Source organism: Gouania willdenowi, chromosome 21 (assembly GCF_900634775.1).
Source record: "Gouania willdenowi chromosome 21, fGouWil2.1, whole genome shotgun sequence".
Taxonomy (NCBI): Eukaryota; Metazoa; Chordata; class Actinopteri; order Blenniiformes; family Gobiesocidae; genus Gouania; species Gouania willdenowi.
The window spans coordinates 12566071-12592159 of NC_041064.1; the positions used below are offsets into that span (position 1 = coordinate 12566071).

The following is a 26089-nucleotide window of genomic DNA, read 5'->3' on the forward strand; positions in this document are numbered from 1 at the left end:
TCCCTCTGCCACCATCCACATGAACACACCCCAAGTCACCCACTGAACCCCCCCCCCCACCCGATCACCACCTCCATGATGACATTATCTGCTGCACTGTATATATATATATATATATATATATATATATATATATATATATATATATATATATCCTATTTATCCTTTATTCTCTATCTATCCTTTATTTATCCCTCATCCTTTATATTTATCATTATTAGTATTATTATTGTTGCTGGGTTGTTCTTTGTTTTTTATTTTTTATTTTATTTTATTTTATTTATTTTTTTTGTTGTTGTTTGTTTTGTGCACCAACTACCAAGACAAATTCCTTGTACTGTCCTTAAAACTGTACATGGCCATTAAAAACAGTTGTGTAAAACTTAAAACAAAGTGTCTATTCATACGGTAACGTATCAATAGAACCCTGGACTATTGATAAGGAAACGTATGTTTTCCGGACCTTTTCTACATAAGCGTAACATGCCTGTGTATTTTCACCGCACCGATGGATCCTGAAAGTCTATCCATACGTTTCCGTATGAATAGCCACGGCCAACTTAAAAGTGAGCACAAAGATAATATGCGCTCGCTTATACAGTTATATGCACTCACACAATAATACCTTTATGGTCACGCTTTTTCCACAAGTTTAGCTCATAATTGCATATATATAAAAGTTAAGTTAAGTTAGGTTAAATGTGTTATTCATAGCGATACCCCGGCCTAAACGCGCAATCTTCAATTTTGAGCGAATAATGCTTCCTCATAGACAAGACGCAACTGAGCCTGGCAGGTCAGACTCAGGGCTTCTGAGCCCAGCACTCAGGCCGACGCACACCTCTGCAGAAACGTTGACGTCGCGCCGCGCCGCGCCATCTTTGGAAAACACACAGCTCTTTCCTGAATGAAACTTACACCTCGCCTTCTATGAGTGCTTTCTGTTGTATGGAGTAACCTGGTTGTTCACACAGGTACAGTGTCTTAATATTATCTACCATTTAGCGTGCAATGTGCGTTTCTAACACATTTACCACATCATAACGTGGAAAAAAAAGTCGCTACGCTGTTCATGAATGCTGCTAGCTTCTAACGCTAACCCCGGGCCTGCCCCTTAAAACTGTGAATGAGCGTGTTAAACAGTAATGTTTAAATCCGAATGAATTTGAAGAAAGTATTGAGCTCTTATTGTAACATCTGGTATCAGAGCTACTTCCGGTTGCATGTTGAGCAGATCAGATAAGTCCTTATGGCTAGCTAGCTAAGGCTAGCATTAGCTTGTACGCTCAACGTCTGCAGCTTCTTTTTTACAACCAAGTCCGAGCAACCAGCGGTCACTGTGGTTTTTGAAATCTGGTTTCCTTTCGTTAATTTAGAACTAAAATAATTTATGCTAAAATATGGCCGCTCGTGACAAGATTAGCAGTAAGTTTATTGAAGTCACATAATCCTGTTGTTTCCAATTTAAACAGTTTTCACTTCATTGTAAATCCCAATAATAAACAACTTTAAAGTTTCCAATAACTTTCCAGAATTCTTAAATTCCACAAGTAGCAAATTAATATAGTTTTTTATTTTATATTAAAAAAAATTACACACCCAGTCATACATTAACTCAGAGTTGAATTATGAAAACTACAATTTCTAATTGTTTATCGAACAGTATCTGAGGTAATGAACCTTTTTTTTTGGTACTAAATTCAAATCAAATCAGCAAAAATAAGCTAAATTTAGATGTTTTGTTTTAACTATAGCTTTAATTTATTCATCAGCCTAAATTAGATTTCTGAACTGCCGGTTTAAAATTGATTTTTTAATTAAAAAAAAAAAAAGATTTTTATTTATTTTTTAATATTTAATCCATATTTTTGTGTATTTGTTCAATATTTCGGTGGTGGTTACAATGCTTTCAATGTGTTGCTTGATGCACTTGAATTTATGATGGCAGTGTGTAATGCCTGCAATATTTATGTATGCACAGACATTTTATTGTCATATAATCTGTTCAGATCAGTGTTTAAACTGACACAATAGGATAAATTTTTTTGTTTTTGTGCATCATTAGTAACTCAGGTTGCTTTTATCCTTAATGTTTTCATTTACAATTGTTACAATGGTGTCATTATGTTGTCATGGTTACTTTGAGACTTCTACACAGTAGTTTTACTTGTTGCACTTTATGATGGCAGTGAGTAACACTGCATTTTCTTTTTTTCAGTGAAAATGTGCAAAAACTATTTGCTTCAAAAAATAGGATGTTTTGAAGCAAATAGTTTTGACTCAGTTTGTCCTCTGAATAATTAATATCATCTGATGAACATATGCCGTAACTTGATTTTTCAATTCTATGTTTAATTTTGATATTAACTGTGTAGAATATTGCGATAATATTGTATCGTGATACGTATCGTATTGCAACATCCTTGCCAGTACTCACCCCAATAGCATCTGCACATCACATGTATGTTTGTGGATATGGTTTTGATTAATCTCCTGTCCAAACATTTACTGTTGTTTGGAAAATGTAATCCTCACAGTAATTCCTTATTTGTGTGTTTCAGGTGATCATGGGGATCAAAGTTCGTCCTCGCTGCTTCTTTGACATTGGCATCAGTAATGTCCTCGGTAAGGGAAAGAGTACTACTTCCTAGTTTGTTATTGGTATTTTACGTTTGTCAGTAAATCAGGAAGGAATTAGATCATAAGGTATGAAAACCATGTGTCCTCCGAAAGATGACCCAAAACTTCTCTCTATGATCACTCTTTTTTTTCTGTAAATTGAGTTTGTTTTTAGTTCCAGGTATTGCATAGTTGTATTGTGTATTTTTGCAAATTACTAAAAGTAGCTAGCACATTTACATATTTACAAACTAGAGAAAAAAAATCCGGATGGGCAGATACTCAAAATCTAAAAATCCTGTCCCCTGTCCAGGGGCCAAAAATAGCGATCAGAAATCCCTCGATGTATAATGTAACAATTGTCATTATGATGCATGTATTTGATGTTTTTTTTCCCCATCATGTCGCCATTTACGGAGAAATCTTTCTCATCTGTTTCTTTGCATATTTATTACAAAATGATCACCAGGTCGTAAATCATCGTAATCCCATTCTTGTGTTTTCACTCAGTTGGCAGAGTAGTGGTGGAGTTGTTTTCAGACATCTGTCCCAAAACTTGTGAAAACTTCCGGTGCCTCTGCACTGGTGAGCTAAAGTCATTATTACAAAATAAAAAATTGATCGAATGCAGTTTAGTTTCATTGAAATTTGATTGTGTCACTAGGTGAGAAAGGTGTCGGGAAAGGAACTCAGAAACCACTACACTACAAAGGATGTCTGTTCCACCGAATCGTTAAAGACTTTATGATCCAGGGGGGAGACTTCAGTGAAGGTGAGTTAGTGATGATTTTATGTTTAAGTGCACTTGTTTCTCTCAGTGTTTGTTTAAAAAAAAAAAAAATCTTTCTATGATTGCGTTTTGTCAGGAAATGGAAAAGGAGGTGAATCAATCTATGGTGGCTTTTTTGAAGGTAAAACTTTAGTTGTCACACCTATGTGTTACCAAAAGCTGCAGTTTTACAAAATGGTAGTTTAACCTTTTCTGTTTTTTTTTCCTTTAGATGAAAGCTTTGCTGTTAAACATAACAAGCAGTACCTGCTGTCAATGGCCAACAGAGGAAAGGACACTAACGGCTCACAGTTTTTTATGTAAGCTCCGTTTATTACTACATATACTGTAACACATTTGAGTGCTGTTGCTTGTTTTGTTTTTTGTGTTTTTTTTTTTTTTTTTGCAAAACTTTACAATTAATATTGTTTTTTCATTTGAATGACTGTCGGTGATGCTTCAGAACAACTAAACCTTCTCCACATCTGGATGGGTGAGTTGACAATAAGCTTATTTTGTACATGGTGCACGTGTAGCAAACGCAAAATCTTAACTTTTTTTTTTTTTTTTTTTTAAATTGTTCAGGGTCCACGTAGTCTTTGGTCATGTGATATCAGGCCAAGAGGTGGTTCAAACCATGGAAAGCCAGAAAACAGATCCCAACAGCAAGCCTTATGCCGAGGTGAAGGTTCTCAACTGTGGAGAGCTCATCCCCAAAACTAGAGGTCAGCTTCGAAAAATATACTACATTTACTTTGAAACCTTACACTGCACCGCCTGTAACCCTGTGTACATTTGTTCTGCAGCTAAAAAAGAGCATAAAAAGAAAGAGCACGCCTCTTCTAGCTCCAGCAGTGACTCCAGTGACTCGGAAAACTCCTCAGACTCATCCTCTGGATCTGAAGAGTCAGAAAAAGAGTCCAATAAGAAGAAAAAGAAAGCAAAAAAGGAGAAAAAGAAGCAGAAGAAGAATGAAAAGAAAAAGTAAGCAACCTGAATAGATTTTTTAAATTTATTTTTCTGAGTTTTTATTCAAACAATCACACAAATTATACAAAGGGTGGCATACAACACTGTTAGGCAGATAAACAAAGTAAATAGATGCAGTGGTCTGTCTTTGTACAAAACTCTGAGAGACATTTAAAAAATAAAATAAAATAGACCTGGAAAAACAGAGAATATAATTTTCTTCAACATACATACAACACAAAAAAAAAAATACAATATTATTAATAATAATACTCAACGCAATTACAAATTAAACTTAGATGGACTTACAGAAATTCCTTAGAGAACCTAAGCATTTTTTTTCTACTTATTTGCAATGAGATTTGAATGTCTGCTTTGAGGACAGCATGCTGGTATTTGATGTTGTGATGTGTTATAACAGGTCAGAGCCCGAAGTTGTCGAGGAGAAAGAGCAAGAAGAGTTGGTTAGTTCAACTGTACGTCCTGAAGAAATCCCACCCATCCCTGAGAACCGGTTCCTCATGAGAAGAAGTCCACAGGCTGTGCAGAGGTCACAAGAAGAGCCTGTCAATAATCAAAGGAACAGGGAGAATAGGCAGAGAGAAAGGTTTGTGTGTGTGCATTAAATCAAACATGTCACATTCAAAGTGGTTTAATGACTGTTCCTTTCTTCAGGTCGGGAAAATCGTATAATTCTTCATATCACAGACAACTGGTGACGACTCGCTCCGGGAGGAAAATAAAAGGCAGAGGTCCTCGGGTAGGTTTGTTTCTGATGTTCTGTTAATTGTTAATTAGTAGTGAAACATTAAAGCTGTGCTGTTGTAGTTCTGTTTTATTGATTTTCAGTGTTTTCCATCATTCTTACAGAGATATCGGACTCCGTCACGCTCTCGTTCGAGATCTAGAGATCGTTTCCGTGGCAGCGAAACTCCGCCTCACTGGCGTCAAGAGATGCAGCGTCAGAGGATGAGGGCGGTCACTGGAGAGCGTTGGATTAAGGGTGACAGGTACATGGTTTGAAATGCAGTCGTAAAAAGGTTCATCTTCATCGTTATTTGGATATTAGACAAGGATAACTTAAATGTATTAAATTAAATTAAAATTCTTGGCCGAAAATGAAAAAAAACAAGGCCAAAAACTGAAACACCAAAATAGATTATTATACAAATTATTAGTTCCATTGCATTTATGGCTCTAGATGTGTTCTAACCTTACTAAAATTAAAACATTACAACAGTATATTAGTATATTAGTTCTTCAAAGAACAAATCAATTAAAAATATGAAGTAAAAATATTTATTTAGCACTGACATTCCAACAATGCACAATATAAAATAAATGAAAATGTTTAACTTGACCCCACTCATACATTTAATAATATTTGCTCACGTCTTTACAACATTCTGTTTCTGTTGGCTTTTTCGGTGAGTAAAGTGTTTCGGCCGAAAATTCGCTTTTGGACCATTTTTGGTGACCAGAATTTGGGTGCATCAAAACGCTTATAGTGTATAGTGCCAGTCAGCAACTGCAACTTATTTTTACAATCAAATCTCATATTTTGAGTGCACTAGAGCAGAATGAAAATCTAGGTGAATCCCACAAATCAATTAGTATTGATAATATTAAGATAACATAAATGATACAAACTAGAGATGCGTCGTTAGACTGTATCTTGATGCTATGTCGAGGTGTGTACCCATACTTGTAAAACATGCTCTGATATTAATGAGATTCAATTGATCAAATAGGCAGTTTGACTGCAAAATAAAGATGTTGGATGATGATCTGTGGAAATACTTTAGAGTTAGTGAGAGTGACAATTCTAAGGTAAACATTTTTCCAAAGGGATGTTTTTTAAAATAACTTGAACTAGTAACTTGAATGATAATCTGGGAGTTTACAATGATGCCGCATAATAATTTGTAGGCAGTTGAATAAAAAAGGAACATTTTAATTAATTACAGTAGTTTTAACATCTGTATTTGCATTAATAGGTACTCTCATTAGCCAATCAGTGAGTACACAAAGCTAAGTACTTGTTCTGGAAACAAGTAGCGTCAGACATCTTGATACAGTAATTGTTGTAGTTTTGAAGTTTACTGTGTAAATTGTATATTAGTTTGATATTATGTAAATGTGTCATGTATACTTTTGCCATGTGTTGCATAACCCAGTATTTTGCCTAATATTTTTTTTTGTTATTTTTCAGAGGTGAAATGAATGAGGCCAAAGATGGGGAGAACAAAGCTCCTAGAAAGCAGAGGACCGTCACGGACGGAAAGAATGATAAAGCAGCTGACGGTAAAAAAGAGAAGAGACGGTCTCATCGATCTAAAAGTAAAGAGGACAACAACGTTGAAAAGGGTGAGAAGCAAGGGAAACACAAGGCAAAGAAAAAGGATAAATCTCATAGTCGCAGTAAAAGCCGAGAAAAGAACAAACGATCAAAAAGTAGAGACAAAGGTCACAAACACAGAAGTGATGAGAAAAGAGGGCGCTCAAGAAGCAAAGACAAAGATGTGAGTAAAAAGCTGAAGGAGACAGATGCTGATCATAAAGACAAAAGTAAGGGTCAGGATTTGGATAAAAAACCTAAAGAAGACACAAAAAGAAAAAATGGAGAGACGACTAGGGCAAAATCAAAAAGTAAAGAAAAGGAAAAGGCCACTACGAAAGACGATCGCAGATCCCACAGCAGAAGCAAGGACAAGAGTGGCCCTGCAGCATCAAAGGAAAAAGAAGAAAAGAAAGCCAAAGACCGCGAAAGGGGCGGGGACCGCAGTAGGAGTCCAGAAAGACGACACAACGATGAAAAAGAAAGCAAGAGACGAGCATCATCCAGGGACAAAGATCGTCGATCGAGGAGTCCAGTTAGAAACAAACCGAAAGACTCGTACAGAGGGAGACGCTCCAGGAGCCGGAGCAGGGGCCGAGATCGCAGCCACGATCGATCGTCTCGTAGGAGGGACAGAGAGAGTGGAGGATACAGGAGGAGACGCAGCAGCAGCAGCTCTGACAGTGGCAGAGACGACAAGAAGAAGAGCCACAGGAGCCCAGATTCTAGACGAAGAACCAGGACCACTTCACAGTCCAAAGATAAAAGAAGTCCAGCCAGATCAAGAACAGATGATGCAAAGGGCAGAGATAAAAAGGAGAGGAAGAAAGATGAGTCGAGCTCCAGTTCTGACAGTGACTGAAACCATTACAATGAGTCCCACCTTAACGTATCGTGTGAAACATACAATAATAGCTTTTCCACTTCAGTTTGCTCCGTTTACTGAGGGCTTTCTTAGCAGTTCAGAGGAGATGACGTCTGAGCTGTGTCTGTTTAGATGAAGTACTGATTCAGTGTGTTATACCCCCCCCCCCCCGACAAGAAAACGTGTTATTTTACCTTCATCATTAAACCTGGAACAGTCACTGAAGATGTAAAGGCAATCCTGTAGTTCATGTGTCTACAAACAAGTTTCTATAGTTTTTTTTTTTTTACTTACTGACTGTACCTGTAATCCTATTTTGATTACTGTTTAAGTTTAATGTCATTTGTTTAGTAGACGATAAAGGTGATGTGAGTCTTGTTTTGTGTGACTTGCTCTCATGAACTGATTGTTGAATTAAAAGGCTTGGTTTGATTTTGATTTATTTGTTTTTAATTTTCATTAATAGATTAAACATGTTTATCACAAATGCAAACAAGGAGGAATTTAATATAATTAATTTTTATTATTTATTGATCTACAAATCTTCACTCTATTATGATTAGGACAAATGTTACAGGAAAAAAAAAAGTTGAGCCAAAAAGACATCAAACCTTTCACTACAGCTCCATCTAAAAATGTTCACCACGTAAATCCAAGTCTTCTCTTCGCATCATGAATATCTCCTGCCTCGTGAAGCTTTTTAATGCTCTCTGTGGTACCAGTGATGTATTTTGGCATCTGAGCACCGGACTGGTCGTGAACGATGTAGCTGGGCCGGACTCCTCCGAAGACTGGTCCAAAACCACCTCCGATCCCTTCTCTGGCAGCTTTACACAGTGGGATCACATTCCTCTGGGCCTGGGAAGCTGCATCCAACATGTGGCGAGAATACTGCTGAAACTTCTCCTCCTCCTGAACCATGAGTTCTGCATTCTTTAATTCAAATTTAACCTCTTCATTTTTCAGCTGCTGTTGCTTGGTACACTTTTCAGCCTGAATTAAAAACAGTAGTTTTTATTCATGAGCCCATCAATTCCTGGAATATGCAGTATTAACATTTGACAACTTCTTTACCATTTGCGCAGCATTGAAGTCTTGTAGCTTTCTTTCTTCTTGTTTTATTTTTGAGGCCTTCAGTGCCTGTTTCTCAGTGAAGATCCGGTCAGCCTCTTTCTTTGCCTGCAGTTCATCTTCAGTCCTCTGCTTGGACATTTTGTCCCTCTGCTCTTTTTCTTGTTTCTGGAGAAAAGGTTTTGCATACAGATAATGGCATTAGATTCAAGGCAGTTGGATTAACAGGTCTGTGGCCAGCACCAGAAAAAAGTATTAAAACTATTATTTTATGAGGTTGGGGAATGGACTGGGATGATTTTAAGATCTTAAACCATACTCTGCCATGTATATTGATGATGTTATGGACAATCTTGCGCAAAATTACTCTCAAAGTCTAAATATTTTTGACTGTTATTTAGTCACTTTTTGTCATCTGATGGCCAAACTATAGACTTAGAAGTGACACAAATGGTTTTGTTTAAGATGTGTCATCATTGTCGACATCTTGACACAAAATGTGACATAAACAAATGTTTTGAAGTACATTTGTTTGACAACTACTGTATGTTATATATATATATAATACTGTATTTTAGATTAAAAAACACACAAGGCCCTTTTGAGATATGGTCATCAAGAGTCTAAATGTTGGTGATAGACTTTAAGGATGCTTGTGTGTGCTCAGATGAATTGGTTACCATGGTTTCTCTATGAACAGCGATAGACTTCAGCATTGTATTTTTCTTCTCTTCTTCCTGCAGCTGTATTAGGATGTGTTTAGTGTCCTGTTTGGTCACAGCCTTTTCAATTCTCTGCTCCTCATCCATTGCTTGCTCTTGTCGTGTGGCTGTTAGTTTGTTCACAATCGTATCTCTTTGCATCTGAGCCTCCCTGCAGAATGAAAAAGTCATATTCTACATTGAATGAAAAACAATTCATTTGAAATTATTTTTATTTTTTTGTGTTTGATCCTACTGTTGCAATGCCTTCTCCTGTTCTCTGCGCAGCTTCATCATCTTCTGTTTGGCAGAAAGGTAAAGTTTCCTTTGCTCTTCTTCTGCTTCCTCTTTTTGTTCCTCTGTGGCTCTGAGGGAGTTCCTGTTGGTGATATGCTCCTGGGAACAACAGCATGTTGACATTTTTAAGGTACAAATGCGCATTGTAAATGAGTTTTTGGTTTAATAAACTGACCAGATGAGCTTGCATGAGGTTTCTCTTCTGGTTTAATTTTCTTTCTGCTTCCATTCTTTGCTCCAACAGAAAGAGATCTCGTAAACGCTGGATTTCCTCTCCTTCCTTTTTGCTCTGCTGCTTAATTTGCTCTTTAGCCTTTTTTATTTCATTCTTTCTGAATGAAATAATTCACATGTATTAATAGAGAGTGTGGGATTTTAGTAGTTCCCTCCTATTTTCAGTATACAATATGCTGCATAAACAAGATAAATAGGTCAAATTAACTCTTCTTACTGGTTTTTCAGGTCTTCTGCCACAGCTTCCATCTCAAGTTTCTTTTTCTTTTCGCTCTCCTGCTCCTTTCTCAGAGTTTCTTCCTCTTTGGTTTTTGCCACATCCAGAAACACTTTGTCCACATCTTTGGAGGCACTTTTTAATCTATGTTTGAGCTCAAGCTGAGCCTCCCTCTCCTTCAGCACCTCTGTCAGCAGTAATGCACTCTGTGGAATAAGTCACACGTTTAATCCTGAAATGTCACATTCAGTGTACAACAAGTGAGGCGATAAGATGAACACTGACATGTAGCCCTTTGACTCTGTCGGTTTGATAATACAGCTGTGTCTCGGCTTTTTCAATAGCCTCTTTCCTCTTTTGCTCTTGGTAAATTGCCTCTTCCACATCAATCTTTTTTCTTCTCTCTTCTTCAATCTGCTCTCGGATCTTCTTTGCCTCCAGTTTCTTTTGTCTTTGAGCCTTTTTTTTTTTTAATAGGACACAGAACTCATAATTAAGTGTGTGTTCATGTCATGTGTGCAACTTAGAAAGGTTGAGAATAAGCAAACAGTGATCTTACTGCTATGGTATTGGGCCACAGTTTGATCACTTCCTTTGATCGCAGATGTAAGACCTCCCTCTGTTCTGCAGCCTCTTTTAAACGCTCCCTCTCTCTGTCAACCTGGCTCACCTCATCTTGAATCCTTTGCCATTCAGCTCTTCCCAACACTGTGGTCTGTCTGAGGTCTACAGGCTCCATTTCCAAAGTTTCCTTCACTGAAACAAAAAGTCATGTTACATAGATTTTGCCAACCAACCATAATAGAGCAAAGTTTTTGCTGTGTAATGTCAGTTTTGGTGATAGCTGAAGTACATTGGGAAAATAAATAAAGTTTTAATGATGATTGTTACATACTATGTGTTCAGTGAGCATTTTATTAGGCCCATGCATTGCTAATATTGGGTCTGATTTCATGTGCCATCAGAGCTGTTTTTGATCTCATTTATAGAAAAAGGTTCAGCCAATTGATTTAAAAAGAATTTTGACCCCATCCATCCATTCATCCAAGGTGCGTTATATACATAATGTATTATATTACAAGTACAAAATGTATTTCCATTTTAAAACTTGATATCCATCCTACCTAGAGACGATGTACACAAACATTATTTAAAATAATAAGTATTGTCTGAAGAAATAAAACGAGTAAAAAGGTTCAAACTAGCTCAGCACCATTTAGCATTTAATTGCAGTTAGTATAGTAGTAGTAATAACAATAACAAACTATAGCCTGTTAAAATATAAAATGAAAAAATAAATGCTTGTATTCTTAGAGATGTGTTGCCTATTGAAACATTCATTTAATTTGTTAAAAGGTTTTCCTCTTTATCTAAACAAACCGATTTTAATGGCTTAATATTTTAAGTTTACACAGACACTTGAAATGCAGAATGTTATATAAACACGTGTAAATGTAAAAAAAAAAAAAAAAATAGAAATAAAAAATGAAGACTGAATAGCTCTTATTGACACAACTTTTAATCATCCCACTTGGTTATTATAGGGCTCACCGTTTTTACTGCATCCTTTCCGACGGCCGTACTGAACCTCCGTCTCCATTAGTTCCAGATGTTTCTGCAATGGTAAATAATGTAATAATGAATCATCGATAAAACAATGTTTCTTTCTTTGGGAGTGCTTCGACCGTAGGCTGCGTGTGTTGCGTCGTATCCAAGCAACAATGTAACCAATCAGAGGCCTTCTCATTGATTACCAGCAGATGGCAGACTGCCACATTCTGCCTCTTTCTCATCTAAAAGCTTGTAATTATACTAAACAAATCCTAAAACACAATTAAATTGTACAACTGGTTATTCAGATATATCAATAAATCAGTTTTAAGACGTTTTCTTTGATATTATATTATGATGCCTACCGATATTATCTGCCGATATTAGCCATAAAATGTAATATCGGTTGACATTGGTATCAACAAGTTCAAAATGAATGTGGCGCTTTATTCATATACTAAAGTTGCATACATTTTTGTATTTTGCACAGATGATTTTAATTGGGAAACATATACTGTAAATTAAAGTAAGCCTGTGTAATTTCCATGGAATTGTTTATAGTATGACGGTGGGAGGGGTTCTGTGTATATACTGATAATGGTTGATATTCGAAATTGAAAATTTAATGTTGGACTACATTGGCACATCAGCAAAAAAGCAAATATATTGAACATCCAATTTCTATTGATTAGGTTAATATTGTTAGAGATAATCATATTGTAGATTATGTAATTATACATCTGATAAGAAGCAAACAGAAGTATAGGATTTTCTAACAATTATGGAGGAAAACTGAATAAATTGATGAAAAATCTTGACTCCCCATCATAATTTATCTTTTTTCTATGTTAAATACACTCCCAAACAGTCTATTGAAGCCACTTAAAAACATACAGTGACATCTGACATACATTTCTGCAGCGACAAGGAGCTAAAATTAATCAATGAGACTGATGGCCTAAATTACTGAGCCAACATTGAGATAAGAAGGTGTCATGTGCTGTCATTGTCCATTGAATCAATACTCGCTCGACCAGGATTCAGGTTGTACAAAGGTTGTGATGAGCCTGTCTCATCATATATGGAAGATTTACTTCCACACAGTTTATTTACCTTAAAACAGCTTAAACCTATGCAACACCTTTAAAGAAGCATTTAGTGAATACATTGTTAATTCAGTTCTCATCCTATAATATTACAAAACTCAAATTCTAAAAAGCGGCATGACCACATGTCAGGGGATACTTGCATAATTATATAAATTCCTTTGATGTTTGGGGTGAATAGTGGTGAATGTGGGAACATTGAAGGTTTGAAGTAAAGTAAAAAAAAAACAACAAAAAAAACCAAAACATAATTTAATGAAAAGCACCAAAAAAAGTGAGCAAAGTACAAACACAACAAAAGAAGTAAAGTAAACCCCTAGTTAATTAAAACTCACTATATATTATACAGTCTTATGTCATAGAAAGCACAACCCTGTGCCAAAAAGTCTCATCTTATGTGACATAAAACATAAAACACAATAATGCAACAAGAACACCAATGGTCAGATACAAACCAAAAGACCTGATCAAACATTGAACAAAACCACAAGAAGAGGAGGACGTTTCCAAAATAAAAGAACCAAATTCCCAGTCATTTTAGGAGCCTGTTTCAATTTACAAAAATATAGTTTCCCCACCATGCCCAAAATTGGCAAAATTTTTTTTGAAATGAGTAAATTAGGCCACATGCGTCAAGCTCAAGGCCCAGGGGCCAAATCCAGCTCTTTGGAAAATCCAATATGGGCCGCAAGAGTAGGTAAAAAATGATAGCAAAAACATAACTCATTGTGTATAAACTACCAATGAATTCAGTTCAAGATATAACAGCCCACACATGATGAATGCAATCACTTTTAATCGCAAGTTGTTGAAATAAATTTAAAAAAAATGTCCCTCAAATCCTGCAATTTTCCTCGAATGATTCTACATCAAATGCAGACATTAGCAACTGGTGGCCTGGAGCCACATGTATACGGAAGCATATCTGTACCATCATTAAATCTAAAATGGATTAACAGAATTTTTAAGAATATGGTTGCATTTTTAAACTCACAAATAAAATGAATAATAAATAATACAAACTGTATTTTCATTTTCTTCTTCAAGGTTGCTCATTTTGTAACTGAATTAAAATGATGAGGGAAATTACATTTATTTTTCCCATACATGCAGCCTTATTGTCTAATTTGGTGCTTAAAAATACACAAAGGACTCAAACAATGCACAATAAAGCAACAAAAACACACAAAATGCCTCCAAAATCATACAAAACGAGAAAATATACTAAAATGATGGGAACATTCTCGCACACAAAAACCCCAAAAGACCATCCTGTAACTCATTCTAAATGCTGACATGAATTCTATAATTGTGGCCCCTGCTGTGATAAAATTGGTCCTTCAATCTTTTTTTTTTTTTTTTTTTTTTTTTTTTTACTTGAAAATTGAAAATTCACAACAGGTCAGAATTGTACATTATAAAATATAAAGAAATGGGACAAGCAAGAATCACATATACAGAATTGATAGAGAAAAATAAAGATAAAATAAATAAGGGTAAATCAGTAATCATTCCATTTCAAAAATACCAATGTATATTGTCACGGTTTGGATGTTTTTTTTTTTTTTTTTTTTTTTTTTTTGTATGAATAAGGGATATAGTTTTGATATATTCTTTAAATTCACACAGAAAGCTTACACAGAGGGGTGTAAATTTGTTGAACTTACATTTGTGAATATAGAATTTACCATATAAAATGAACAGGTTTACAATTAAATCAACTTCTTTATTCTTATCTTCAAAATACATAATGAATCTTACCTTCCATCTCTGTGGATGGCTGAGCACGTTGTTACGTCAGAGAGGGGGCGGGTCTTTAAGGGAGGGGGGGCGGGTCTTTGGCTGAGGCAGTCATAGAGGCAGCGGTAAACCCAGTTAGTCCATCACCACCAGACAGCGTTAGAAAGAGCCTAAAATGGCCCCCATCACCATCAGATCCGTCCTCATCAGTGAGAGCGTGGACCCTCGCTGCAGGGCCGTGCTGGAGGAGAACGGGATCCGAGTCACGGAGAGGCCCAACATGAAGACTGAGGAGTTAATGGCAGAGATTCAGGTAAAAGTGCTGCACATTTTTCACGAAAAGTGTCTCCGTCTCCATCGCTGCACTTGACTCTTTGAGCGGAAGTGTGACTCTCTGTGCTCGTCGTGCATGTGTGAATCACGCACCGTGCGTGAACGCGTGTTGATGGAAGCGTGAATCTCAGTTTAAATGTTGAAGGTAAGAACCGCCCATTGAAAAGCTGATGCAACTCATTTCTCACTTTACCGCGGGCTCCATCACTGCTGCACCATGAGGCTACGTGACTCAGCATTGGGCAACACCGTCTGCACACAGTCATTTGGAATGTCATCCATAGCAGGACAGGGTGAACCAGGCCAGCAAGTTGGGACATGAACACTAAGTAAAGTAGCATCAAAACACATATTAAAAGTAGCACAGATACACACACACACAGTGGTGCGTCATTGTGTCTTCTGCTCTGATATTGCAGCTTCTTTTCGTGTGAGAACTGTGGCTAAAGTATTTCAATGCGCTGTTAATCTTATTAAAACTACTGATGTCATTTTTGCATGTGATTTTGTGTGTGGGGAAACTCGGGGATTGGACAAAAGTTGTTTGGCATCACTACTACTACAGTAGGTTTTAGAAACATGAGATGAGCATACTGTATGTACAGTATGCTTTGATCAATAAAACCAGCCACATAAATTTTCCATTGTTGCATGGAAGGAAAATATGCTTCAGATGGAAAAAAAAAAAAAAAAAAAACCTCAACTTTGGAAATCAAACCCCAGTGGCCCATGTGAGAGATAGAGATGAACACTGCACTAACTACTGTAATAGAAAATAATGAGTCAGCAAACAAAGATAACAATTTTTATTTATTTATTAATTTTTGACACTTTATTTAAAGATTTTTTAGTTTTATATAGGGATGTAACGATTCACTCAGCTCCCGATTCGATTCACGATACTGGGTTCACGATATGATTCTCTCACCATTTATTTTACAAAATGGGACAGTAGACAAATGATGACTGAAAAATATTCCTTTATTTTTTTCGGGAAAAAACTAGAAAATACTGTACTATTTTCCTTTTTTCATTGTCAAAAGAATCCCTTGATAAACTATTCAAAACAATGCAGTTTAACTAAAAATAAATCCTGAATGAAATAAATAAAGGAATAATACAAATGAAGAATAAGCCTATTAATTTAAATTCTGGTTCTATAGTAAACAATGCAAAACTGCATAATAGTTCCTTTTCTTTTTAAAAGTGCAACTGAAAATGTGTCTTGTGCCTTAACAATTGGACATCAGATATTTGTTTGGACCAGCAGAGGGCGCTGGTAACCCAGTGGTTGGTTGGCATGCAGTTATTCTAGCAGAGTAGAAGAGATGCTATGCTAGCAGACAGAGCTAATAGAAAAATGGGAATTTTACAGATATTCACATAATATTACAGATATTCTTTCGGTGCTAACGGGGTAAGGAATCGTTTATGAACATGTTTAAGAGTAGGAGACAATTCCGCCGGCCACCTACGCTTCTGGACAAGAGAAGAATAAATAGATAGCGCCCTCTGCTGTTTAAAAAAAATATTGCGAAACAATCTAACATTCCACACTACAAAATAAGTAATAAAAGTAAGTATGATTCGTGCTGTTTTCGTATCGGATTGATGTCAATATCAGCCAGTACTCAAGGCTGCAATATCGGTATTGTATCGGAGGTGAAAAAGTTGTATTGGGACATCCCGACTAGTCTCTACCTTACACTAGTAGGAAGTGACGAGTAATTGACAGATTTAAGTGAACAATGACATGTTTTTTGATTAATTATTTAAACTCATAGTCTGGTAACTTTCTCTTGAACTTAGCAGCACTTTAATCTTTTCAAAACATGAATGAATTGAAAAATAAACCTTTACCCCCACATTGAGTTTCTGTCCATTATCAGTCTTTATATTTCTCTCCAAATCTTACTGTTAGCTCCTCTGTTTGACAATTTCTTGTGTTATTAAAAATAGGGTCACTTAAAAAAATGTTTTAGAAATTGTCTGACATTAAATAAATATTTAGATAAATTGGTCAGCAAAATCTTAATTTATACAAGTGACAGACATTGAATCCAGTATGGATATTTGGCCAAAATATGCCATACCATAGTGTTTGAAATAAGTTACTTTTTCTTAATACTACTTTTGCATTACTTCCTTAAAAGAAACGTGTCTTTTTACAGTTTTTTAAACTTTTTTTTAATTTTCTGTTGATACAAAAATACAAATATTTGCTCTATGATGGACTACTGCCAACCTGTCCATGGTGTATCCTCTATGGAATCAGATCCAACATCACATAAAGTCAATTATTTGGTATAGAATATATAGATACTTTGGGCTTGCAGGTCATAAGTTCATCTTGTGAATGTAAAATGTCACCCTATCACTCAGTGAAATAAAAAAGATTATTAGGAAACAAAAGAGACATTTTATACACTGTAAATATTTACTGTGGGTGAGAGGAATGACTTTCCCCATTCAAACTAAACCATCTGCTGTTTCTACTCATTTGCTTTGGAGCTGCAGCTTTTATGCATCTCCATGGTTACAAGACAATCTGGTATAAATATAGACTGAAGCTCAGAGGTTAACAGGCCATGCTCTTTATCAGCTATATGTATTACTGTTAATTAATAAAAGATGCTGTATGTAATAGACTAACTTCTGATCTGGTAATAGTGACTGAATACGTACATTAACTTCGATTACCAGTAGAGTGAGAAATACTTATCACATGTTTTCCTTTAAGAACTATGATGGCCTGGTGGTGAGATCTGCCACTAAAGTCACTGCTGACATCATCAACGCTACTGATAATCTGAAAATAATTGGGCGAGCTGGGACCGGGGTGGACAACGTGGACGTAGACGCTGCTACTAAAAAAGGTGTTATCGTCATGAAGTGAGTGACAGATGAACAGATTAACCTAAACACGTGCACAGTTGCGCTGCGACACTGTTTAATTTTAATTAAATAAATTTTTTCTGTTTTGTTTCAGCACTCCGAGTGGGAACACGATCAGCGCTGCTGAGCTGACGTGTATTATGCTAATGAACCTCTCAAGGTAGGGCGTGTGTTTTAACACCACTTTTGAAACATTTTGTCTGTTTAATGTATGTAAATAAGAGTGTGTTTCAACATGTTTGTAGAAATGTGCCTCAAGCTACCATGTCCATGAAACAGGGCAACTGGGATCGTAAAAAGGTGGGTTCCTCTTTGTGTTTATGTGATGTTTGAAGGTCTACATCAGGGTTTTTGAACCACTGTGGTGGAAAATTATTCAATTTCACTTAATTAGTCTAAAAACTTTGTGAAAAGTTACATTTTTAATATTTAACACAGAACAAAATTGAATGATATATATATATTTATTATAAATGTATTTACTAATAATGCATTTATATTTATTACATAAAAAATCATTATATAAAACAAAACAATATTTAACAGAAGAAAGTTCAGTTATAGTTCTGAACATATTTAATGAATAGTTTTGTATTTGTATTCAAAACACTTTGACAAGAATGACTGCATATTGTTAATTACACTTTTTATTTATTTTTTAAATTTTTAACATAATAGTTTTTTTTGTTGTTCATTTGATTCCTATGAAACACACGCACAGATTGTTAATTGCACTTTTAATTAGAAAGGAGAAATATGAAAGGTCATCAAAACGTTTTTCTTTGTGTTTATTTGATTCCTAATGACACTTTGACAAGAATTACTGTATATTGTTAATATAGGCTACAAAGTTCAGTTGTTTTTTTTTAATTTTTGGTTGGAGTCAATTACATTTTTCAGTTACAATTACATCTTCTATTATCCATGTTCAATTACAATTAAATAACTATTACGCTGACCAGCATTTTTTTTTTAAAATTACAATTAAATTATGATTATTTTTTTTCCCCCGAAAGTCAATTACAATTACCCTCTCAATTATCAAATATCTTAACCATGTCTTAAATCAGCTGTAAAATACACTGTAACAATGAGCCGTCATCAAATTTGTTTCTCATCTTGTTAGACATAAATCAATGGTATACCCCTTGATTTATTTATTTTTTGAATAAAAAATAATCTTCATAACATAGCTTATAACAGCCAATCCATGATTAAATAAATAATAATTAAAAAAAATACATAATTCATGGTGAAAAACTGTAATACCTACTACCTGTATAGGTGTGAAGATTCACAGGGTATTATTCAGCATAGCACACCTATAAAATGCAACAACCAACCATGATTAGCAAGTTGGGATTAACCCAGCTTTAGGAGGTAGAACAGACATTGATGCCAGGTGAACAATTGCGGCCCAGGCCGAGCCAGGTTGTGCATGTGTGAAACCATAGGGGGGGCATTGTGTGAGGCTTGAATAAAGGCAGGCATACACTGTGCGATTTTTGGCCCCTTTTGAGCCGATTTTTGACTCGTGGGACTATTTTGTGAGATCGTGCGAGTCTCTGCTAGATCGTGTGTCATGCATCGTGTAGTATACATTGGGTCACGAGAAGCAATCAACACCTCACGACCAGCTTCTGATCAGCAATCGTAGGGTCGCTCCTTGTGAGCTCCTCGTGAGGGTATCGCACAGTTGAAGCAGTGCCACGGACCTGCTTACCGTAAACGCTCACACTGTGCGAACACCGGAGGACCACTGTAAAATTGACGGACTGTCATGCCCACGTCTGTCTAGCCAGCTCCTGGTCATCACGTCGGCGTCTTTTCCTTTCTAAAGCCCTTTTTGCTGAGATTCTTCTAATTTGTACGTTCCATTTCCGGAAACAAGACCCCGACATGTCGTGTATGAACGTACAGTGTGAGCAGTCAGATCGTGTCAGAGTGTCGGTCCGTACAGTGTGAGAACATGAATCGTGAGCTCTGCGTCTGAGTCGCACAGTTTGAGCTGGAGCTGAGTGCAACGATTGAAAAAAAAAAAAATCGCTCAGTGTATCCCAGCCTTACGTGTTAAATTCCTTGTTGGTCACACATGTATTTTGTAAGCTGGGACAAGGCTGGCCTAGAGCAGTGAGTGCTATCTGTTAAATGGAAGCCATAAAGTTTTTATTGAATTTTCATGCCAATTACAAAGTCAATTATATAAACACAATTACAGTTACAACAGCAACATAATTTTTCAAGTACAATTTCAATTATAATTGCACCATAATTGTATTTATCAATTATGCGATTACAGTTATAATTGGAATTGGGGTTTTTTTTTTTTTTTCAATGAAAAGACTCATAAACTGATTACTGTTGCATGCTTGGCTCCATTGTTCACCCAGCTGTGTGTAACCGTATGTGGCACTTGGATCGGTGCAGTTATGGAGGAGGTTTTTGTGCTCATTGTTTGCTCTGTCATGACAGTTTATGGGTTCAGAGCTGTTTGGAAAAGTGCTGGGAATAGTCGGACTTGGACGGATTGGGAAGGAAGTGGCCTCAAGAATGCAGTCATTTGGGATGAAGGTATGCGATGGGACGATGGCGTGTGCATGAGTGAATAAGGCAGTAGCTGCATGATGACCCTGTTCCTGCTCTCCAGACCATTGGCTATGATCCAATCACTCCACCTGAGGTGTCGGCCAGCTGGGGGGTGGAGCAGATGAGTTTGGAGAAGCTTTGGCCTCAGTGTGACTACATCACTGTCCACACTCCTCTGATGCCCTCTACTGTTGGTGAGCTGCTCTACTTACAGTATAACTCAAGCATCCATTCACCAAACATACACAGCACATGGATCATGGGTAGAGGAAGCTGCTAAACTGATGCTGCATTCATTTTCTGTAGGAATTACTGTAAGACTTTATCAATGCTCTTTAAGAGTGTTTTTCTTGATGGGGATACTGGAACAAAGACACAGAAAGCCAGTTTTTCACAGGCCCAACACGTAAACATATACACTGACAAAATGTCTGGTCACTCCAGTCAACAATTAATGTTGGAGGTAATACAGAAAACTCATTCAAGCATAGGGAGAATGCTACACCTCCGCCATGCTAACTCATTTCTGCTCAATAATAATGGCCAATATCTTGGTTAGGGTTGTTCCGATCCGATATCAGATATTGGTCCAAGATCAGCCAGAAAACAAATATTGGATTTTATTGGACTGCATCTAAAATCTCTGATATGTGCTCTGATAATGTTTTTTTTTTTTTTTTTTTCAATAGTATAATACTGTAGATAATATGTTGAAGGTTAAAATGTATATAACCAATTGGTTAATAATAAATGGGTCAGCTTTTTTCATACCTACTGTTGCTGACTATTATTCTTTATTGATCAAGACTTTTCTAACATTCCACACTACAAAATAAGTCATAAAAGTACGGTATGTATGATTCGTGCTGATATCGTATTGGATCATATCCATGAGCGCAATATTGGCACCGTATCAGAAGTGAAAAAGTTGTATCGGGACATCCCTAATTTTGGTATATGGATCAATGATGTGACATTAAGTCTTCTGTCCAACTTCATTTCTTTTTCATAAAAAACAGGTTTAAATGCATAAAAAGATACCAAATACGTAGTCACTTTGTATATATGTGCTCATTTTAATTTATTTATTTATTGATTTTTTTTAATATTACTTTCAAAATTACTTCTGTGTGGTATTCTGTTATTCAAAGTGTCAAAATATCATGTGGTGGTTTTATTTGTAATATTTCTAGGATAATATTCATGCAAACCTTGCCCGATGATTCCCGTTTTATGAAATATCATGCGGTAGAAAATCCTTATACGTCAGTGGCCTACTGTATATAATATATCAGTTTTAAATAGTGGTATGATATGGGTGATGTTTTTTTTTTTTTAGTATACTTAAACTTTCATAATGAGTTTAAAGGATTCTTGAATAAGAAAACAAAAGACTAGATACTTTTTCATTTCACTAACCAATAGGGGTCTCTCCCAGACTACCAGTGGTCCTCAAACACCTTTTTAGAATGGCTGCTCTAAATAAAGGGTTCCAGTGAATGCTCTGTCAATTCAACTTTTTTTTCATATATCTTAATATCAGAAAGAAGTGCTAATTCTTGAGATCTTATGACTATTAGCCTTTGGCCCATGAAGGATTTGAATGTTACAGGTAGTTTTTATAATTGTGTGAAACTCTGTAACTTGGCCTGATCATTAGAATATAAAATCTAGCTCGTTGACGGACATTCTAGCTCAAAATTGTCAAAACTCATAACAAGGTGTCCATAGTTTTTTGGGTTTTTTTAATAACATTTTTACCCATTAATGCCTTCCTTTGACTACAGCTGTCTATCAAGTGAAACCTTCTTAACATATATGTAATGTGTGATCACTAAAATATGAAACCCTTATCACACAAAAATAAACTTGAGACTTTGTTTGAATATTATTGTTTATTTTCAAAGAAAGTGAGTGAACGCTGATGTGTACGTGTTGACGTTTCAATCCCTCAGGTCTGCTCAGTGATGAAACATTTGCTCTGTGCAAGAGAGGAGTGAAGGTGGTGAACTGTGCACGAGGAGGCATCATTGATGAGGCGGCTCTCCTCAGAGCGCTGGAGTCAGGACAGTGTGGAGGAGCAGGGCTCGACGTCTTTGTGGAGGCAAGAATGCGACCTATGCGTGTTGTGCAAATGCAGTTTTGCTTTAATGTCCTCACTTGTTTTTGTTTTTGTAATTTGAAGATGAGTTTTTATTCAGTGCAAAGGGAAAAAATGTCTTCAAATGAACTTGTTTACATAGTTTAATGCACTTTTATCCACAGGAGCCACCAAAGGACCGCTCACTGGTGAACCATCCCAATGTCATCAGCTGTCCTCACCTGGGTGCCAGCACCAAGGAGGCTCAGGCTCGCTGTGGGGAGGACATCGCTCTGCAGATAGTGGACATGGTGAAGGGAAAGAACCTAATAGGAGCAGTAAGTCAGACAGTTGTGTTGTCAGCAGCTTTGTGGGGGAAATTTGAGATGATGTTAATCAATGAGATAAAAAAGTGTCAACTTTAACTTATCTGGTTAATGGTCATGGTGTGCTGGAACAAATCTAAAATATTAAAGGAAGAGAAGACAGAGCACACGCCACCAGTCCATGACTGGGAAAATTGATAGACTTCAATTAATGTAACGTCCACGATTTAGTGCCACTTTAGCATGTTTTTTTAACAACCATGACTGGATATATTCTTCACTGGTTCTGTGTGTACAGGTAAATGCACAGGTGTTGGCCAGCACTTTCTCTCAGGAGTCTCACCAGTTGATCAAACTGGGAGAAGCTGTTGGAGCAGTGCTTCAGTCCTGCAGTGCATCCCCCAAGGCACCGTGGAGCCACGTTCAAATCACTACTCAAGGTGAAGTTATTGGTTATGTGGCAAAGGCTCTTTGGCTCCCTCTAGTGGTTTATATGTAAAATACAGAGAAGTCATGCAGCTATGAAGTATTGTATAAAGCGGCTGAAGCCATTTTTTTTTTTTTTTTTTTTTTTTTTTACCGTTTAAAGACTCCAATTGAGCTACAAGTAAAAACATACAAACAAAATGAACAGGCACCATTTACGTCTGAGATTTACATTCTCATTCCTCATTTCTGTACTTTTCAAAGCTATATATTTCTGAAAAATGTTAAACTGCAATATATTCATACTTTGTTTAATCGTTTCATCAAGATCATTTCACAAAACAAATGGAAATATATTCATGTATTGACATAATAAATAAAAATACTTTTTAAACTTTTCTGATACCACAGTTTCTTGTATTTGCCCCTAAAACTCTGCCAAAGTGACACAGTTATGTTGAGGTTTTCACAGAAAGACCCGAATCTGCACGAAATTGAATGTTTTGCAGAAATGAGGTGATATGACAACAAAAATGGAGTCAAGTGAATCCCTTTCCTCCTTGTCTGGCAAAGAACACAATTAATCATGTAAAGAATGAAGTGAAAAACACTTGACGCAATGCGTGAAACTGATTCGAAAAAACAAACTTTGGAGCAACAATTTCAACCTTTTACATCCTTTTTTTTGAGCAAAAGATTTTCGATTTATTGATAAATTAGGCCTCCACTGTCTTTCTATGATAAATATTTATTATACTCTTGGCATTTACCCAATGTACTACGTTCTCTCAACCAGGAGATAGCATGAAGACCTCTACTGGTTTCATGACATCGGCTGTACTGGTCGGGCTGCTGGATGGTGAATCTGGTTGTTGTCCAAACCTCATTAATGTCCTGAGCCTTGCCAAAGAGTGTGGAATAATGGTACGGGATTAACCATTTCACGCTAAAGGAGGATATTCACAGATGTATTATCTTACATTGTGTTACTTTGACTCCTCAGGTTAATCAGAGCCACTCTGCATCCAACGTGGCGGCTGAAGGTCTCTGTCAGGTGGAGGTCGGAGTCAATGGCTGCAGCTACAAAGCCATTGGTTCGGTTCGAGGTGGTGTCCCTGTGCTGCTGGAGCTGAGTGACAGTGTGTTCAGACAGCCTGTTACACTCAATGGAAACCTGCTGTTCTTTAAAGCCTCTGCGGACCCTCAGCTCCTGACGTCAGTGATTGGTAAGAGACCACATGTGTCAAACTCAAGGCTCTGGCGCTAAATCCAGCCCTTTAAAGCATCCATTTCGGTCCACTGGAGAAAGTGAAAATAACAGAGAAAACATGAATCATTGTGTAAAAAGAACCAAATAATTCAGTTGGAGATATAACATCCCACAAATTATTTGCCAGGGCTTTCCAGTTTTCCTTTTGCTTCTATCGTGTGAAGGTAATGATTTTAAATGGCAAATAGTTGAAAGAAATTTAAAAAAAAATATGCCCAAAATTCGGCAATTCAATTTTTTTTAAATAATTTTACATTTCCTGAATTAAAGAGAAATGGGGCACAAAAAAGGGAGATTTAAAGTGAAGAGAAAATTATTCATTGGTTAAATGATCAAACGGCTCAGTCCCTTCAAATTCATAAATCCAATGAAACATTTTGCAATTGCAGGGCCCAGTTTTCCAATGCTTGTATTACATGATGGTAATTTTTTAAATCTCATTGTTGAAAGAACAAATTTTTTCTGAAATACTGCAAATTTATTTCAATTATTTCACAACTTTTCAACAAATTAGATAAAATTTTGAAAGAAAATCAAGGAAATTAAAAGTGAAGATCCAGCAGGGACTGATATCCGTCACTTATTGCTTTGATATTGTTGGTGCATTACACACTTTACATATAATTTATACCCAGAAGAGCAAACTAGGGATCAATAATGTTCATTTTGATGCACAGAAGACGCACAGTCCTGATTACCTGGGGTTTGTACCCCTTATTAGTGAGTGGAGTGACGTTTGCAAACGTTTTAATAGCCCTAAACCTTTAGTGAATCCACCACATAGAGTAATCCCTGTTATAGGAAGCTTGGTCTTATATTATTACTGTTAAACTGTACTGTGGGTTTTTATTAATTTTCACTCTATTTTTGCACCTGTTCTTTGCTCAGGGTTACTGGCTGCAGAGGGAGTGGAGGTAGAGTCCTTCAGTGGCCCTGCAGACCGAGCTGGAGACCTGTGGTACTGTGTGGGGATGTCTTCTCTCATAAAAGACCTTAATGCCTTAAAACCTGTAGTCAAACATGCAGCACAGCTCAGCATATAAATGCCATTTCGAAAAATGAAGACTTTCCAGAACTGACATTAATATTTCTAGAGCGTCTGTAATTAACTATTATTTGTCTGTTGTGTTTAGAGATAACTAATTGTATAGGCGATCAGATTATGAAGCTCAAAACATGCATATTCATAACATCCCAGGGTTTAGTTATTTTGTGCTTGTTGCCAAAATAAAATGTCATATTGCTCTTCTTTGTTCTGTGTGCTTGACTTTTTTTAACTCTTTTATTGGACAGTTGGTAGGTGGAGACACTTCAGAGGACGAGGCTTTTGTTTTGTGTGGGTCGGCTGATCCATTAAGGAAGTTTTTGTGCGCAAAATTAAATTGAAGTGAATTTATGGTTCAGAGATGGAAGGTCAATCGGCCAGAGTATGACATTGATTGAAATGTGGGATGAAATTCTGTTTATTTACAAGAAAAATGGCTAATACATGACAAGTGAGTTTGTTTGAAATTTAAAAAAAAACTTAAATTATCATTATTTAAGAGTTAAGGATGTGGAGTTTGTTGGCATTTATGTTTAAAGCATGGCTGGTTTATTATTTAAAAACTGTCAAGCTGATGAATTTTACTAATACCATATTTAACACCGAGTTCAACAGACAAATGGTAAACATTTAAATGAGCATTTCGTCATT

At 36.4% G+C, this 26089-nt stretch overlaps 3 protein-coding genes across 3 annotated transcripts; 2 read left to right on the forward strand and 1 right to left on the reverse strand.

Annotated features, from left to right (window-relative positions):
* The first annotated feature begins 830 nt into the window (after window positions 1-830).
* Window positions 831-7998, forward strand: ppig (peptidylprolyl isomerase G (cyclophilin G)). Its single transcript, XM_028436034.1, has 13 exons — window positions 831-974; window positions 2562-2625; window positions 3130-3204; window positions 3284-3391; window positions 3486-3530; window positions 3621-3708; window positions 3852-3881; window positions 3974-4113; window positions 4195-4372; window positions 4779-4964; window positions 5033-5117; window positions 5228-5367; window positions 6570-7998. Exons 2-13 carry the CDS (start codon window positions 2568-2570, stop codon window positions 7555-7557), a joined length of 2121 nt encoding a protein of 706 aa, XP_028291835.1. The 5' UTR covers window positions 831-974; window positions 2562-2567; the 3' UTR covers window positions 7558-7998.
* A 131-nt stretch (window positions 7999-8129) lies between these two features.
* cfap210 (cilia and flagella associated protein 210) lies at window positions 8130-11781 on the reverse strand. Its single transcript, XM_028436035.1, has 9 exons — window positions 11632-11781; window positions 10640-10836; window positions 10366-10539; window positions 10081-10286; window positions 9805-9961; window positions 9589-9728; window positions 9312-9504; window positions 8635-8799; window positions 8130-8553 (listed from the first exon to the last, which is right to left on the reverse strand). Exons 1-9 carry the CDS (start codon window positions 11678-11680, stop codon window positions 8200-8202), a joined length of 1635 nt encoding a protein of 544 aa, XP_028291836.1. The 5' UTR covers window positions 11681-11781; the 3' UTR covers window positions 8130-8199.
* Window positions 11782-14577: 2796 nt separating this feature from the next.
* On the forward strand, window positions 14578-25641 carry phgdh (phosphoglycerate dehydrogenase). The gene is made up of 12 exons (XM_028436036.1): window positions 14578-14790; window positions 17551-17702; window positions 17800-17865; window positions 17951-18005; window positions 20178-20276; window positions 20353-20485; window positions 22247-22395; window positions 22557-22709; window positions 22996-23137; window positions 23920-24047; window positions 24127-24349; window positions 25282-25641. The coding sequence occupies exons 1-12, from the start codon at window positions 14653-14655 to the stop codon at window positions 25434-25436; spliced, it is 1593 nt and encodes a 530-aa protein (XP_028291837.1). The 5' UTR covers window positions 14578-14652; the 3' UTR covers window positions 25437-25641.
* Window positions 25642-26089: the final 448 nt, after the last annotated feature.